The following is a 17,500-nucleotide window of genomic DNA, read 5'->3' as shown; positions in this document are numbered from 1 at the left end:
GCACAATTTTCTTCCAAAACACACACCACACAGATTTTCTACAAAAACACCCAAAAAACACACAATTCCCTTCCAAAACACCCAAAAACACACAGATTGATCAAAAACACTAAAAAAAAACACTTATTCTACCACCAATAACCTTAAATAAATAAATGGCCTTTAAATAAATAAAAATACTTAAAATACCACAGTTTACCCCAAAAGATCCCTAGAACGAGCAAATTTAGCCTAGATACCAAAGTTTAAGGACAACCCGAACCTGCCCACACCCTAAATACCCCTGAAACTTTAAAATTCCTTAAAAAACGTGGGAAAAAAAAAAAACAGAACCCTTTAAATAAATCACGAAAAAAACACGAAATTATATGAAGCCCAAAAAAACACAAACACTAATCCCTAAATTCTCACCCTAAAAAACCCTAAAAAACCCTAAAAATTACCGTAAATTAGGGGAAAAACTTAAAAAAAAAACACCAAAAATCTTATGAGGAAAACGTGGGAGACTCAGTGCAGTGACCACGGGGCTCCCTATTTCCCTTAATTTCTCCCTTATTTCAGATCCCCCGCGGCGCCTCAGGGTCCCCAGGGGCTCACCATGGATGCAGGGAACTGGGGTACTGGGGGCGGCCTCCGGGGTGGGGAATTACTTGGGAAATTTGCGAAAAGAACAAGACTTCTATGCAGTGTGGTAGTAAACACGAGGGAACTGTTGTCTTGATCTTGATCTTGATGGTACAGGTGGAACAGGATCACTCCTGAGTCAGGCATTTGGATCGACAACTCCTGTAGAAGGGGGGGAAAAAAAGAGAGAAACGAACAGCATCCTCTATCCTAATTGTTCATACACCTGACACGCCACATTCTCTCCAGAAACTGTTTCACCGCCTCAATCATTCTTTCATTCGCCTCTCTACACAGTCCCAGTAACAACACCATCCACTCCTTTCCTGTCTTCTCCACTCTTTCATTCGTATCATGCCCTAACTCAGTCAGTATCACTTGCATCATCTCATTCCTGTCTCTGGCATACTTCACACACTCCAGCACCACATGTTCCACCGTCTCATCCTCTCCCATGTCACACATCTGGCACAGGGACTCAGACCACCTGTAACTCCTTCCATTCACATTCATACACTGTGCCCTCGCTAGGAAGAGAAGATCACCGCCCAGGCTTCCATCCTACCACCTTTCATACCTCAGGGCCTCTTTCTCCTTGTACCATTCCAGGGTCTTCTTTCTTTCCATCTCATTCTTCCATTCATTCAGTCCTACACATTTCACTTCTTTGTCTATCTCATTCTTCCATTTTCTCACATCCCATTCGGCTCCCACTCTTCCTCCTCTTGTTACCACCCATTCACGCTCATTTTGATTCCTACCAGCCATTCTTATCGCCCACACAACTTGTAATCCACTCCTGTCTGTCATTCTCATGCATCTCTTCCTCCATTTGCTTCCACTTTCATTCCACAGGTACACCTTCCTTGCTATTCTTGCATCATCCATTCTCTCAAGCCTAATCTTGTGTGGCTTTTGTGAGTCTTTCCCTAAAGGTGCGCCATCCGATGTCACCTCTCAAGGCTTCAACTGCTGTGCCCCTCGGTGGACTCAGTGCCAATCTTTGCTACTCTATTCTGGCCCACTTCTAACTTATCAATTTCATTTTCCTTCCATGCAATCACATCCATACCATACATTATACATGGCACAGCCACACTCTTCCACAGTTCTCTCAACACATCATACTTACTTGCTCTCATCCTTGCCGCGCTTCCCAGTCGACCTACCCACTGGTTTAGCATACTTATCTTTTCATTCTTTGCCTTTGCACACCCACTGGGACTCATCCACATCCCTGAGTACTTGTATTCTTGCACCTGTCTCAACTCATTCTCTCCAAGTCTCCATACCACATTACTTTCATCCTCTGACCCATTCACAATCATTACTTTGCTTTTCTCATTGCTAAACCTTACTCCAAAGTCTTTACCATAGCCATCCACTACATCCAACAAACTTTGAAGCTCATCTGCCATTCACTCATAACAACTACGTCATCTGCATAAAGGAGCACACATACTTTATCATTCCCCCACACTTACCCCTACATTCATTCTTCTCATCCTGGCTGCTACCTCCTCTGTATACAGGCTAAAAAGGGTTGGTGACAATATACAGCCCTGCCTAACTCCTCTCTCACTCTTCACTCAGTCTGTCCCCCATGTGTACATAATACAACGGGCCTCATAAGAGCTGGACGAAATACCGCTTTTTTAATATAAATACCTAAATATTCACTAATTCATAATAATTTTGCGCAATGTTCGTCGTGGCTGATGTTGATTCATGCATGTTGTATGTAAATGTCATCTGAACCCTCTCTGGTTAGATTTCGTTGTGATATTAGGGATTTAATATTTCTCCATTTTCTCCCCTTGGCTAATGTCCACCTGCTTCCAACAACATCAATGGAAGCTATCTAAAAACGCATCAATCCTTAAAAATAATCAATATTATATAATATTAAATAAATACAAAGCCAAAAAGGAAAAAATGAAGGTCGAGAACACAAATATTAAGTCAATGTACGGTGAAAAGTGAGCCCGTTATAAAGACGCAATTTGTACCCCGGGCAGCAGTAGCGGTGTTAAACAACCCCTTTTATGAACTGCTATTGAGGAACTCTACGGACATAATGTGCGTTTCGGGGGTTTTAGACTTTCAAGAGTAAAAAAACAACAAAAAAAAACAAAAACAACATGAATCAAATAACAAGCATCAATAACAACAACAAGGAGAAAAAAACAAGCAACGACGACAAAAACAAGAAAAAACAACAAAAAACAGAAACAACAACAACGACTACATTTTCTATGATGAATAAGAAAATGGTTATGGGTCACTAATTCATTTTTAATTGCTACTCATATTTTGTCCTTTTTTTTGCCATTCATATTGATTATATTGCTTGTTTAATCCATTGAGTAATATGATGCTACTCTATGGGCATTTAACGTGTGAGAAATGTTTAATAATTCGATCAAATAAAGACAGAAAAGAGTTAATCTCATCAAATGTCTACTTGCAAACGTTACAATATTATGGTCAAAAAAACAAAAATACGCAAATAATCAAGATTTAATCAAGTATGAAAGTGGGATAAATTATTTTACACATGCTCTGATTATGGCAGCACTAAACAAGCTATATTAATCTTTTTCTTTGAGAGAGTTTTATTTCATGGTGTTTCAATATGGCTGCCGACCTGACTTCACACTTACCGTTTTTTCAAAGGTTGTTTCTGCTTATTTGAGCGATAAATGACTAAAATGAACACTTAGAAATAAAGATAATGCACTTAACATTTATTTTTCTGGTTACTGGTGATATCTTTCTCTTACTGAAATAATATCGCTTTCAGACATAGATATAACATATACTTCACTTCCTGACGTAATTATATAACCCTGAATGACATACATATTTCAGATTTTTAAGTTTATATTTTTAAAACTATTTTTTTGCCATTAACTAATATTTAACTTTCGATAAAATTAATTTACAGACAAAGGATCCTGAAGTTAACGGCAGCCATCTTGAAAATTTGACGTAATGTAGAATTTCCTAAATCTCTCTGAGGGTTAAGGTTATTCATCAGTCACTCTCTATCATTTCATTAATATTTCAATCAATATTTTTATTTATTTATCTATTTATTTATTTATTTTTAAGGTTAATATACACAAGGATATTGGCAGAGAAAAAAAATGAACACTCAGATAATTATACTCACAAGAAATGCACATTTTATTTATTTCTGATACAATTTTGCTTAAATAAAAATCAATGCATACAGACACTATAATCAAAATATTTATAGACAGGGTCCTTGAAATCCACACTGCTGGCTGGTGCTGTTACCAGAGAAGGTGGTACTGGTGGTAGCGTACATGACTGTCATGGGTGAAAGAGCAGAGAGGGAAAATAGGAGGAAGTATGACATACTTAAGAAAGTTGTGAGAGAGCATGGAGAGGAGAGAGTGCTAGTTATGGGTGACATGAATGCACATGTGGGAATACTGGGGGAACAGGTGAACAGGAATGGTGAAATGCTTGGAGAGTTTGTTGATGAACTGGAGCTGGAAAATCTGAACGTTACTTTGGCAGAGGGGCGTGTGACTTGGAGTGCAAGAGAACAGGAATCGGCAATTGACTACATGTTGGTGAATGGAAGAATGCGTGAAATTGTGTCGCACATGTGGATAGATGAGGATGGTTTGGTTGATATTGTGTCCGATCACAACATGCTAGTTGTGGAGTGCTTGATGCAGGGTGGGAATGAAGTGAAAGTGGCAAGTAAGAAAAAGAAGTGGAGACTGAGAGATGTAGGGTGGGAGAACTTTCAGGTTGATCTGAGTGAGAGAAGCTGGGACGATGAAAGTGTGCATGACGTGGAGCATCTGAATGAGAAACTGGTTGAGGACGTGAGGGGTGCTGCTGAGAACCAGATAGGGTTTGTGAGAGTAGGTAGAAGAAAGAATGTATGTAAACCATGGTGGAATGATGAAATCAGAGCAGCTAGGAAGGAGCGAAAGAGAATGAGTAGACAGTGTAGATGGCTGAGGAAAAAGAGTCATGAAAGTGATGAGGCAGAGAATGAGTATCAGAATGCATGGACAGCGTATGTGAAGCAGCAGCGGTTGACAAGACGAATGATAATGAATGCTAAAGTGAAGAGTGAAAGGAGCGTGATTCAATCTTTAAGGGAGAAAGGTATGGAAGGTGGCCATGAATGGTACAAGTTCATGAGAGGTGAGAATATGTCAGGTTAGGTTAGGTTAGGTTTATGTCATCTATAGACGTAGGAATGGGATTAAACACAGCCGAAACTTCTTTATTATCCTCTATCTCATCTATAAGCACAGTAATAGGATTAAACACCATTAAAACCTCATTATTACCCTATATATCACAAATTCACCCCCTTCATGTCATCTATAGATGTAGGAATGGGATTAAACACAGCCGAAACCTCTCTATTACCTCCTATCTCATCTATAAGCGCAAGTATAGGATTAAACACCATTTTTAGCATGAGTAATCCCCTTTTTAGGCACAGGAAGTAATAATAACGCTTCTAACTCCCTTTACAGACTGAAAAACAGATTCAGAACCCCTTAAACTTTCCTAAATAGGATCAGAACCCCTAAAACTCCCCTTGAATAGGATTAGAACCCTTAAAACCCCCTTTGGACCCTTTTTAATGCAATCCAACCCTCCACACAGGCACCGAGAGAGGACTGGAACGGGTGGAGCCTATTTTGAAGTTCCACGTGGGATCAACTCTCCTCCACTGGGCGGCATCGAAGGGTTACGATGACCTGGTGGTTGACCTCCTTGTTCGGGGCTTGTCTGTGAGTGTGTGGGGAGAGAGAGAGAGAGGGGGGGTTGATAATGCAGAAGTGTTGTTAATCTGTCGCTAGAACTGTAAAAATACTCTTGAAAACCCTCGTCACTTCAAGTAGAGCCTTTGGAATGTAGAAATATTGTTAATCTGCCACTAGAACCTTAAAAATACTCTTGAAAGCCCTTGTCACTTCAACTACACAGTCTTTGGAATGTAGAAATCTTGTTAATCTGTCACTAGAACCTTAAAAACACCCTTGAAAAGCCTTGCCACTTCAACTAGAGCCTTTGGAATGTAGAAATCTTTGTTAATCTGTCACTAGAACCTTAAAAATACCCTTGAAAACCCTCACCATTTCAACTAGAGCCTTTGGAATGTAGAAATCTTGTTAATCTGCCACTAGAACCTTAAAAACACCCTTGAAAACCCTCACCATTTCAACTAGAGCCTTTGGAATGTAGAAATCTTGTTAATCTGCCACTAGAACCTTAAAAACACCCTTGAAAACCCTTGCCACTTCAACTAGAGCCTTTTGAATGTAGAAATCTTGTTAATCTGTCACTAGAACCATAAAAACACTCTTGAAAACCCTTGCCACTTCAACTAGAGCCTTTTGAATGTAGAAATCTTGTTAATCTGCCACTAGAACCTTAAAAACACCCTTGAAAACCCTTGCCACTTCAACTAGAGCCTTTTGAATGTAGAAATCTTGTTAATCTGTCACTAGAACCATAAAAACACTCTTGCAAACCCTTGCCACTTCAAATAGAGCCTTTTGAATGTAGAAATCTTGTTAATCTGTCACTAGAACCTTAAAAACACTCTTGCAAACCCTTGCCACTTCAAATAGAGCCTTTTGAATGTAGAAATCTTGTTAATCTGTCACTAGAACCTTAAAAACAACCCTTGAAAACCCTTGCCATTTCAACTAGAAGGAAGAAAGGCTTTTAGTGAGACCCTTGTGTTATGTTGGCACCCTTGACTGCCCCCCACCTAGCCCCCCTGACCAGCACAGTAAACCAAACTTACCTGCCCTTCATAAACAATTACATTTCATCATTCAACTGAAAAAAACACAAATTAACTTAGTTTTGTTGACATCCACAAGAGAGACAGTTTGTTCAGCCATGTTCACTGTTTCAACCACCACCACCACCACCACCACTACTACCACCACCACCGCCTCTTCTACAGGTGGATGCTTGTGATCGGTTGGGCCGCACTACACTGGGGCTGGCCACCTTTGCCGGCCACACTAGTATTGTCAACACCCTGCTGCAGGAGAACGCCTCTCTTTCTGCTGAAGGTGAGAGAGAGAGAGAGAGAGAGAGAGAGAGAGAGAGAGAGAGAGAGAGAGAGAGAGAGAGAGAGAGAGAGAGGAATATATAGACAGAAACATAAAAAAAGAGAGAGAGACAAAGTTTGTGTGTTTGTGAGGTAGAGAGAGAGAGAGAGAGAGATTGAGTATGTATTGAGAGTAAGAGAGAGAGAGAGAGAGAGAGAGAGAGAGAGAGAGAGAGAGAGAGAGAGAGAGAGAGAGAGAGAGAGACACCCCCTAACCTAACCTAACCTAACCCAATCTAACCTAACCTAATCTAGCTTAACCTAACCTAACCTAACCCAGTCTAACCTAACCTAATCTAACCTAACCTAACCCAACCTAACCTAACCTAACGTAACCCAACCTAACCTAACCTAACCTAACGTAACCTAACCTAACCTAACCTAACCTAACCCAATCTAACCTAACCTAACCTAACCCAACCTAACCCAATCTAACCTAACCTAACCTAACCTAACCCAACCTAACCTAACCTAACCCAACCTAACCTAACCTAACCTAATCTAACCTAACCTAACCTAGCTTAACCTAACCTAACCTAGCCTAACCTAACCTAGCTTAACCTAACCTAACCTAACCTAACCTAACCTAACCTAGCTTAACCTAACCTAACCTAACCTAACCTAGCTTAACCTAACCTAACCTAACCTAACCTAACCCAATCTAACATAACGTAACTTAACCTAACCTAACCTAACCCAACCTAACCTAACCTACCTTAACCTAACCTAACCTAACCTAATCTAACCTAACCTAACGTAACCTAGCTTAACCTAACCTAACCTAACCTAACCCAACCCAATCTAACGTAACCTAACCTAACCTAACCTAACCTAACCCAACAGACAAGGACTGGAGGATAATATCTCGTGAGGAGGTTGGTCTCTGCATAGTTCGGGTCATTGAAGAAACTGCCGTGTGTTCTCTTGACGCGGCCAGGTCAGACGGCTTCACCCTGCTCCACCTGGCTGCCCAGCAAGGCTACCCGAACATGATGCATCGGCTTCTGTCCCTGAAGGTGTGCTTAGGGGCTTTTTGGGGTGTTTTTGGGGGTGTTTGTAGTGTTTGGGGTGTGTTGCGGAGGTTAGTGTGTTTTTTTTGGGGTGTTTTTTGGATGTTTAGGGAAATTTGGTGTGTTTTTTGGGGTTTTGGGTGTTTTTGGAGTGTTTGCAGTGTTTTTTGGGGTAGTTTTGGGTGTTTTGGGGATGGTTAAAAGTGTTTTTTGGATGTTTGCAGTGGTTTGCGGATAGTTTTGGGTGTTTAAGGGTGCTTTAGGAGTGTTTTGGTGTGTTTTGAATGTGTTTTGCAGTGTTTGGGGTGTGTTTTGGAGTGTTAAAGGGTGTTTTGGAGTGTTTAAGGTTGTTTTTGGGTGTGTAAGGATGTTTTGGGATGTTTTTGGTATGTTTTGGGGATATTTAAGGGTGTTTTGGGATGTTATTGGAGTGTTAAAGGGTGTTTTGGGGTGTTAAAGGTTGTTTTTGGGTGTTTAAGGGTGTTTTGGGATGTTTTTGGTATGTTTTGGGGATATTTAAGGATGTTTTGGGATGTTTTTGGTATGTTTTAGGGATATTCAAGGGTGTTTTGGGATGTTTTTGGTATGTTTTAGGGATATTTAAGGGTGTTTGGGATGTTTTTGGTATGTTTTGGGGATATTTAAGGGTGTGTTGGGATGTTTTTGGTATGTTTTTAGGATATTTAAGGGTGTTTTGGGATGTTTTTGGTATGTTTTTGGGATATTTAAGGGTGTTTTGGGATGTTTTTGGTATGTTTTGGGGATATTTAAAGGTGTTTTGGGATGTTTTGTATATTTTAGGGATATTTAAGGTGTTTTGGTATGTTTTAGGGATATTTAAGGGTGTTTTGGGATGTTTTTGGTATGTTTTAGGGATATTTAAGGGTGTTTTGGGATGTTTTTGGTATGTTTTTGGGATATTTAAGGGTGTTTTGGGATGTTTTTGGTATGTTTTGGGGATATTTAAGGGTGTTTTGGGATGTTTTGTATATTTTAGGGATATTTAAGGTGTTTTGGTATGTTTTAGGTATATTTAAGGGTGTTTTGGGATGTTTTTTGGTATGTTTTAAGGATATTTAAGGGTGTTTTTGGATGTTTTTGGTATGTTTTGGGGATATTTAAGGGTGTTTTGGGATGTTTTTGGTATGTTTTGGGGATATTTAAGGGTGTTTTGGGATGTTTTTGGTATGTTTTGGGTATATTTAAGGGTCTTTTGGGATGTTTTTGGTATGTTTTGGGGATATTTAAGGGTGTTTTGGGATGTTTTTGGTATGTTTTAGGGATATTTAAGGGTGTTTTGGGATGTTTTGGAGTGTTATTACCCCTACACAACCCAAACTAACCTAACCTCACAACCTCAAGGTATCACCAGACGTACGCAACAACCAAGGTGAAACCCCGCTGTTTGTCGCGATCCGGAACAACCAGCTGGCCTGCGTTCAACAGCTGATTAATGCTGGCACACGTCTGAACCTCGTCGATAACCGCGGGGGGGTCAGCTCTGCACATGGCGGCCAAGAACGGAAATGTGACGGTAATTGATATGCTCCTGATGACGTCCTAGCTGGAGGAGGAGCGGAACGTTGATATTAACCGCTGCAATAAGATCGGTTATACGCCTGTTTACTACGCCATCAATGCCAGCAGGTGAGGGAGGAGGAGGAGTGAGTGAGTGAGTGAGTGAGTGAGTGAGGGAGGAGGAGTGGAGGTCTCGACCTTATAAGAGGAGGAGAAAGAGATTTAGAATTTGTACAGGAAGAGGAGGAGGAGGAGGAGTGGAGGTTTAGAGCTTATAACAGGAGGAGAAAGAGATTTAGAATTTGTACAGAAGGAGGAAGAGGAGGAGGTGGAGGAGGAGGAAGAAGAAGAAGAGTGAGGGAGGAGGTGGAGGCTTAGGGTTTGTAAAAGAGGAGGAGAAGGAAGATTAGGATCACTACAGAACAACACATAATACTCTTGCACTTATCAAAAACACACACAAAAAAAAACACCCTTTAAAAACCAAAAAAAAACACCAAAAACACCCTTTAAAACTGCAAAAACCACTCATAAACACTTTATCTTAACAAAAACACCCAAAAACACCCTTTAAAACCACAAAAACCACTCATAAACACTTTATCTTAACAAAAAAACCCCAAAACACCCCTTAAAACCACAAAAACCACTCATAAACACTTTAACTTAACAAAAACTCCAACAACACCCAAAAACACCCTTTAAAACCCCCCAAAAAAATAACCATGAGCACTTCAACTTAACAAAAACACACAAAAACACTTTAAAACCACAAAAAAACCCAAAAACACCCATAAACACTTTAATTTAACCAAAACTCCCTAAAACACCCTAAAAAATAACCATAAACACTTCAACTTAACAAAAACACCCTTCAAAACCCCAAAAAACACCCCAAAACACTTTAACTTAACAAAAACAACAAAAAAAACATCTTTAAAACTCCACATCCAAACAAAAACACCAACTCAACAAAAACACCCAAAAAACACACAAAAACGCACTTTTAAAACCCCAAAACACCCAAAAACGTTTCAACTCAGCAAAAAACACTTCAAAACACCCAGAAACACTTTTAAACCCAAAAAGACTTTAATTCAACAAAAAACACCAAAAAAAAAAACACCAAAAAACACCCCAAACTGAACCAAACCAAACCTAACCTAACCAAAGCAACCCCACAGGTACGACATTGTGCAGCGGTTCCTCGAGTACAGCCTGGTCCGCAAGGTGCATTGCAAGGCGACAAACGGCGAAACACTCCTGCAATTTTACACCGAACGGAACAACTTGGGGCAGTACGACAACGCAGTGGTGTGCGTGCTGGAGTGCGAGAAGCTCCTGCACTCAACCAAGCCTAGCGCGGAGATGTGTCTTCGCGTGCAACTGGGAACGACAGAGGCCAGTTCGAAGGCCCGCGCTCAGCTGCAGGCCATGTACGAGTCGACGAGAGCACAACGCCACTGCTGGAATTTTTGGTTCTTTCTCTCTTGTTTTCTGCTTCCGTCGGTTTTTTACTACCTAGACGTGTACACCGACATTCTGCTGGCGGTGGAGTACCATCAAGATTACCTGAAGAGCATCAATGACTCCGATGTGGTGGGGACGAGGAACATGACGAGTGCTAATCATTCCCTGTCCGAGGAGATGGTGGTGCTGGTGGATGGCAAGGAGGAGGTGAGTGCGTGTGTGTGTTTGTTTGTTGAACTATATGTTAAAGGCTGAAATAAACTCAAAATGCACTCAAATGATACTTAAACACACTTTACCATCCAAAAACACACAAGAAACACCAAGAAACACATACTAACACACCCAGACAGCCACATACAAACAGTAACACCCCAAAACACCCAAATTACCCAGAAACACATTTTGTCACCCCAAAACATCTCATAAAACATCCCAAGATGTCCAAAAACACACAAAAAACACAAAAAAGACACTCAAAAACCCACAAAAACACACAAAACCCACAAAAACTCACAAAACACCCACAAAAACACTCAAAAATACCCCACTAACACTCAAAAACACACAAAAACTGAAAAACACACAAAAAACACTGAAAAGTACCCCAAAAAGCACTCTAAAACATCCAAAACACACAAAAACACCCCAAAACACAAAAAAACACAAAAAAACCACCCTACACACACACACACACACACACACATTTACCCATCTCTCTAAAAACCCCTCAATGTCTCCCTCCCTCTCTCTCCCTCTCTCTCCCAGGAAGCAGGATTCCTCGCCAACCTAACAGACAACCCAGACAAGATCAATTTCCTACTCACCGTTTTCTTCATCCTGCTGCTAATTACCCTGTTGTCCACTTGGAATCTGTACATTCATGTGACGCAGCAAGATATCCTTCCCATTTTCAAACTGCTACCTTCGTTTTTGCGTGTATCGTTGTAAACGCTCATATTTCTCACCCCCCTGGCCCCCGTCATGGCGTACCTCGAAAATACTTACGCGCAGATGAAGCACATGAACGTCACAGTGCGTCAGATGCAGGAGGTTGGGGTATGTACTGTCTATGGGGTGCTTTGGGGTGAATGTGTGCGTTTTGGGGTGTTTTTGGTTTGTTTTTGGTGCTTTTTGGGTGTGTTTGGGGTGTTTTGGTGTGTTTTGGATGTTTTGGGGTGTTTTGGGGTGTTTTTGGGTATGTGGGGTGTTTTTGGGTGTTTTTGGGGTGTTTTTGGGTGTGTTTTGGTTTGTTTTGGAGTGTTTTTCAATATTTTTGGGGTGTTTGGTGTGTTTTTGGGGTGTTCAAGGGTGTTCTTGGGTGTTTTTGGAATATTTTTCTGGGATGTTTTGTATATTTTAAGGTGTTTTTTAGTGTTTAAGGGTGTTTGGGTGGGAGTTTCCAAGTGGATAGGGTTTTTTTTTAGTTTGAGTTGATAGGTGTTTTTTTTTTTAATTTATTTAATTATTTTATTTTTATTTATTTGTTTTGTTTATTTTATTTATTTATTTATTTATTTTTTTTTGTGGGAGCTCTGTGTGTGTGTGTGTGTGTGTGTGTGTGTGTGTGTGTGTGTGTGTGTGTGTGTGTGTGTGTGTGTGTGTGTGTGTGTGTGAGGTTAAAAGAGGAGGAGAAGGAGGAGGGAGAGAGGAAGGGAGGGAGGGAAGGTAGATATTGAGAAAACTTACTTAAAATTCTCTCTCTCTCTCTCTCTCTCTCTCTCTCTCTCTCTCTCTCTCTCTCTCTCTCTCTCTCTCTCTCTCTCTCTCTCTCGCACACACCATGATAACAAAAATAACAATAATAACAGTAATAATTCCTGTAATCCAACCTAACCCAAGCTAACATACACCCCCCCTACCCCTTTGCCCCCTATCCCCCTTGCCCCCTACCCCCCTCTCCCCCCAAGGTTGATAACAAAGAGAGGCACAACCCGCCAGTGGGGGGGTTGCCTCTGAGCCCAGCAACTCACTCTTCCCCCCTTCACAGCGCAAGGTACTGGGGTCAAGTCAGGTTGGATCGGGTCGGGTCGGGTTGGGTCTGGTCAGGTTGGGGGCGTTTTTAAATGGTTGGGGTTTGGTTAGGTTAGGTTGTTGTTGTTGTTGTTGTTGTTTGTTTTTTACTTAATTTCTCTCTCTCTCTCTCTCTCTCTCTCTCTCTCTCTCTCTCTCTCTCTCTCTCTCTCTCTCTCTCTCTCTCTCTCTCTCTCTCTCTCTCTCTCTCTCTCTCTCTCTCTCTCTCTCAGTATATTAGTATTGTTATGTAGAACTACTACTACTACTACTACTAAATAAATCCCCAATAGTAGCTTGTTATATTCTACTATTATTATTATTATTATTATTATTATTATTATTATTATTATTATTATTATTATTATTACACTTTTGATGTGTATATATTTAATTTTTCTGTGTGCATGGGGGTATGTGTGTGTATTTTGAAATCTTTGGGGTATGATGTTGACACACACACACACACACACACACCACACACACACACACACACACACACACACACACACACACTAAAACAACCAAAAAACACTGTTATTCACCTCCAAACACCACAAAACACCGCAAAACACACCAAAACACCCCAAAAACACCCCATAAACACCAAAACAGTCCAAAACTCACCCAAACACACTTATTCATTTTCCTTTACCCTTTAAATGCTCAGTCCCCTTCAAACACCCCAAAAATACCCCAAAAACACTTCCAAACACACCCAAAACACTCCTAAACACACCCAAACACACTTATTCATTTTTCTTTACCCTTTAAACGCTCAGTCCCCTTCAAACACCGCAAAAACACCCCAAAAACACTTCCAAACACACCCAAAACACTCCTAAACACACCCAAACACACTTATTCATTTTCCTTTACCCTTTAAACGCTCAGTCCCCTTCAAACACCGCAAAAACACCCCAAAAACACTTCCAAACACACCCAAAACACCCCCAAACACACCCAAACACACTTATTAATTTTCCTTTACCCTTTAAACACTCAGTCCCCTTCATACACCCAAAAACACCCCAAAAACACTTCCAAACACACCCAAAACACCCCCAAACACACCCAAATACACTTATTCATTTTCCTTTATCCTTTAAACACTCAGTCCCTTCATACACCCAAAAACACCCAGAAACACTCCAAAAACACCCATTTTCTATTTCATCCACCCCTGACTTAACTTAGGCCAGAAATTTAAAAAATACCCTTAAATACCCAAAAACACTGTAAAAACACCTCAAAACACCCATTTTCTATTTCATCCATCCCTAACTTAACTAACCTAGCCAAAACACCCAAAAACATACCCAAAAACACACCAAAAACACCTCAAAACACCCATTTTCTAATTTAGTTACCCCTTAAATTAACATAACCTAGTGAAAAAACACCAAAAATACCTTTAAATGCCCCAAAACACCCAAAAACCATCATTTAACACCAAAAAACACCCCAATAACACCCAAAAACCACCATTAAACACCAAAAAACACCCAAAAACAATACCAGGCGCACTGTACATCTCCTCAGACTCACCCAGGACTAACGCAGGCACTCTTACAGGTGGACTCGAAATCGTACAACAGCTTCCCCCCCCCCACGGGCCTACCAAGACCTACCGGCACCACATGAGGGACATGGAGATCAGAAAATATTATGACCTTAAGCATGTCGTGCAGATGAGGGTCGCAATCACCAACGTCATGGAGGCCACACTCGAGTCGGCCTTTCAGTTAATTCTGCAGCTGTATATCGTTGAGACGCATTACACTGAGTTGGACCAGGTGCGTTTGTGTGTGTGTTTGTGGGTGTTTGTGGGTGTGTGGGGGTGTTTTGGTTTAAGTACAAAAAAAAAAAAACACCCTAAAACACCCCAAAACACCTCTAAAACACCCAAAAACATCCCAAAACACACAAAAACACACAAAAACACCACAAAACACACTGAAACACCCCAAAAACACCCAAAAATACCCAAAAACACTCAAAAACTACAAAAACACCCATTAGTACCCTAAAAACACCCAAAAACACCACAAAACACCCAAAACCACCCAAAAACATCACAAAACACCCCAAGACACCCAAAAACACCTAAAAAACACACAAAAACACCCAAGACAACCACTCCATCATCCCCAACCCTTCTCCTCCTCCTCCTCTTCCTCCTACAACCACAACTAACACCACAACTTTCCCACAACAGGTTAAGGACGTGACACTGGGCAGCATCCTGTCTTTTGTCACCACTGGGCCACAACACACAGCTCTCCAAACCGGTGTTCTCTGTCCTCATCTCCCTTGTGTCCCTCACCTGGTCCTTCACATCCTACCACAGGTTCTCCAAATTCGGAGGGCTGACTATTTTAAACGCACTGCCCCTCCTGTTCGCAATATTCTTCCAGGTACGGTTCTTAGTGCCAGTTTAATTGTGTATCTTGTGTTTTTAAGTGTGTTTGGGTTTGTGAAAGTGTTTTTTTTTTGGTTTTGTGTGTGTTTTTTTTGGGTGTTTTGGGGTGTTTTTGGGTGTTTAAGGGTGTTTAAGGGTGTTTTTGGGGTATTTAAGGGTGTTTTTTTTGGGGGGGTATTTAAGGATGTTATTGGGTGTTTTGGGGTGTTTTTGGGATATTTAAGGGTGTTTTTGGGTGTTTTTGGGTATATAACGGTGTTTAAGGGTTTTTTTTGGGTGTTTTTGGGATATTTAAGGGTGTTTTTGGGTATTAAAGGGTGTTTTTGGGTATTTTTGGGATATTTAAGGGTGTTTTTGGGTGTTTTTGGTTATTTTTGGGGTGTTTAATAATAATAATAATAATAATAAACGGTTTATTATTTAGGCAGTTGACAAACTGAAAATGTACATAGGGGATGGGGGAAAACTTAACATTAATCCTAACGGTAAGACTAATCTAGGAGGGAAATACTAATGATTGATGGCTCGCACCATGGTGGGAATCGCACTGAGTCTGTAGTTTAGTGTGTTTAAGGATGTTTTGGGGTGTTTTTGGTGTGTTTTTTGGGGTGTTTAAGGGTGTTTTTTGATCTGCTTGTGAATTTTGATGGTGTTTTTTATCTTATAAGTAAATTTTGGGGTTTAAATTTTTTTTTCACTTATTTATTCATTTATTTATTAATTTATTTTTTGTTTGTGTGTGTGTGTGTGTGTGTTTAGGTATAATTATGAGTTTCAAATAGTAATAGTAACAATAATAATAATAATAATAGTAGTAGTAATAATAATAATAATAATAATAATAATAATAACAATGTGTCCGCAGGTGGTGTCCCGCTCCATCGCCTGTACGGTGTTCACCCTGGCACACACGTGGAAGGTGTTTGTGGTGTTGGGTGTACACTTTGTGGTGGTGCTGGTGTTTAAACTCAAGCTGGAGGAGAGGTGAGTGTGTGTGTGTGTGTGTGTGTGTGTGTGTGTGTGTGTGTGTGTGTGTGTGTGTGTGTGTGTGTGTGTGTGGGGCAGGTGACACAAGGACACACACAAGCTAAACACTATGAAACAAACACTATAATTCACAACACAGCTAAAAGACCTAAATTCACCTAAAAGACACCCCAAAATACCTAAAACACCCCAGAACACCCTAAAACACCCCAAAACACCCAAAAAACATCTTTAAACACCCTAAAACACACCAAAAACACCCAAGAATTACCAAAAACACCAAAAAAACTCCAAATATACTCCAAAAACACCCAAAACACCAAAAAACACCTATAAACACCCCAAAAACACACTAAAACACCAAAACACCCAAAAACACCCATAAAAACCCATAAAAAAACAAAACACCCAAAAACACATTAAAAGACCCCGTTTTCTTTCACCTGCAGTTCAGTGTTGCCAGTACGCACACCGTTTTACTGTTGCCAGTGTTTTTTCATGTACCTGCGTCCATATTTCTACGTTTTCCTTGGCACCATTGCTTCTACGCTGGTGTACTTCAGGCCCTCGGCTGTCAAAAAGCAGAGGGCGCGTCGTCATTCAACCTTAGTGATACAGGTGAGGCTGCAGTGAGGTTAGGTCAGGCTGGGTTAGGTTAAGTTACGTTAAGTTACGTTAAGTTAGGTTAAGTCATGTTAGGTTTGATATTGAAGCAGTATTCAATGACTTAAGCTAACACAAATTTTTCATTCTCTCCCTCCCTTCCCCCCATCGCTGCTATCTCACCCCTACCCCCCCACAGGTGTTGTTTTTAGTCCTAGCCTTCATCGAGAACCTAGTGATGCTTGCCTTGGGGATCTGCTGGCTGGACGACAAATACTTTCATCATACGACACTTTCATCATAATTTCTGCTGTCCTGTGCGCCATCAGCTACCTCACTGGCGTTATACTACATGCTGTGTACTATAGGTGAGTCTGTGGCTGTGTCCGAGTGATGCTGTGTGTGTTTGTGGTCTTCGTGTGGGTGTGTGAAGGTGTGTTGCAGTGCTGGTGGCTGTGTGTTGCTTGTGTGAGTCTGTGGCTGTGTTTGAGTGATGCTGTGTGGGTGTGTGAAGGTGTGTTGCAGTGCTGGTGGCTGTGTGTTGTCTGTGTGAGTCTGTGGCTGTGTTTGAGTGATGCTGTGTGGGTGTGTGAAGGTGTGTTGCAGTGCTGGTGGCTGTGTGTTGTCTGTGTGAGTCTGTGGCTGTGTTTGAGTGATGCTGTGTGGGTGTGTGAAGGTGTGTTGCAGTGCTGGTGGCTGTGTGTTGCTTGTGTGAGTCTG

General features: G+C 40.9%; 1 protein-coding gene and 1 pseudogene across 8 annotated transcripts in view; one reads left to right on the top strand and one right to left on the bottom strand.

Moving 5' to 3' along the window:
* The window catches only part of LOC135097756 (uncharacterized), a 24,460-nt gene extending 22,201 nt beyond the window's left edge, over positions 1 to 2,259 (bottom strand). For 2 of the 8 annotated variants that reach the window (XM_063999794.1, XM_063999787.1), the window contains exon 1: positions 598 to 2,249. In XM_063999794.1, the coding sequence (XP_063855864.1) occupies positions 598 to 771 (174 nt within the window). In that variant the 5' untranslated portion in view covers positions 772 to 2,249. Of the gene's footprint in view, positions 1 to 597 lie in introns of all 8 variants that reach the window. The other 6 variants (XM_063999814.1, XM_063999784.1, XM_063999832.1 and 3 more) reach the window with 5 other exon arrangements.
* Positions 2,260 to 4,781: 2,522 nt separating this feature from the next.
* LOC135097192 (uncharacterized) overlaps positions 4,782 to 17,500 on the top strand; it is a 23,781-nt pseudogene continuing 11,062 nt past the window's right edge.

Source organism: Scylla paramamosain, chromosome 4, assembly GCF_035594125.1.
Source record: "Scylla paramamosain isolate STU-SP2022 chromosome 4, ASM3559412v1, whole genome shotgun sequence".
Lineage (NCBI taxonomy): Eukaryota > Metazoa > Arthropoda > Malacostraca > Decapoda > Portunidae > Scylla > Scylla paramamosain.
This window is presented reverse-complemented; position numbering and strand designations above follow the sequence as displayed.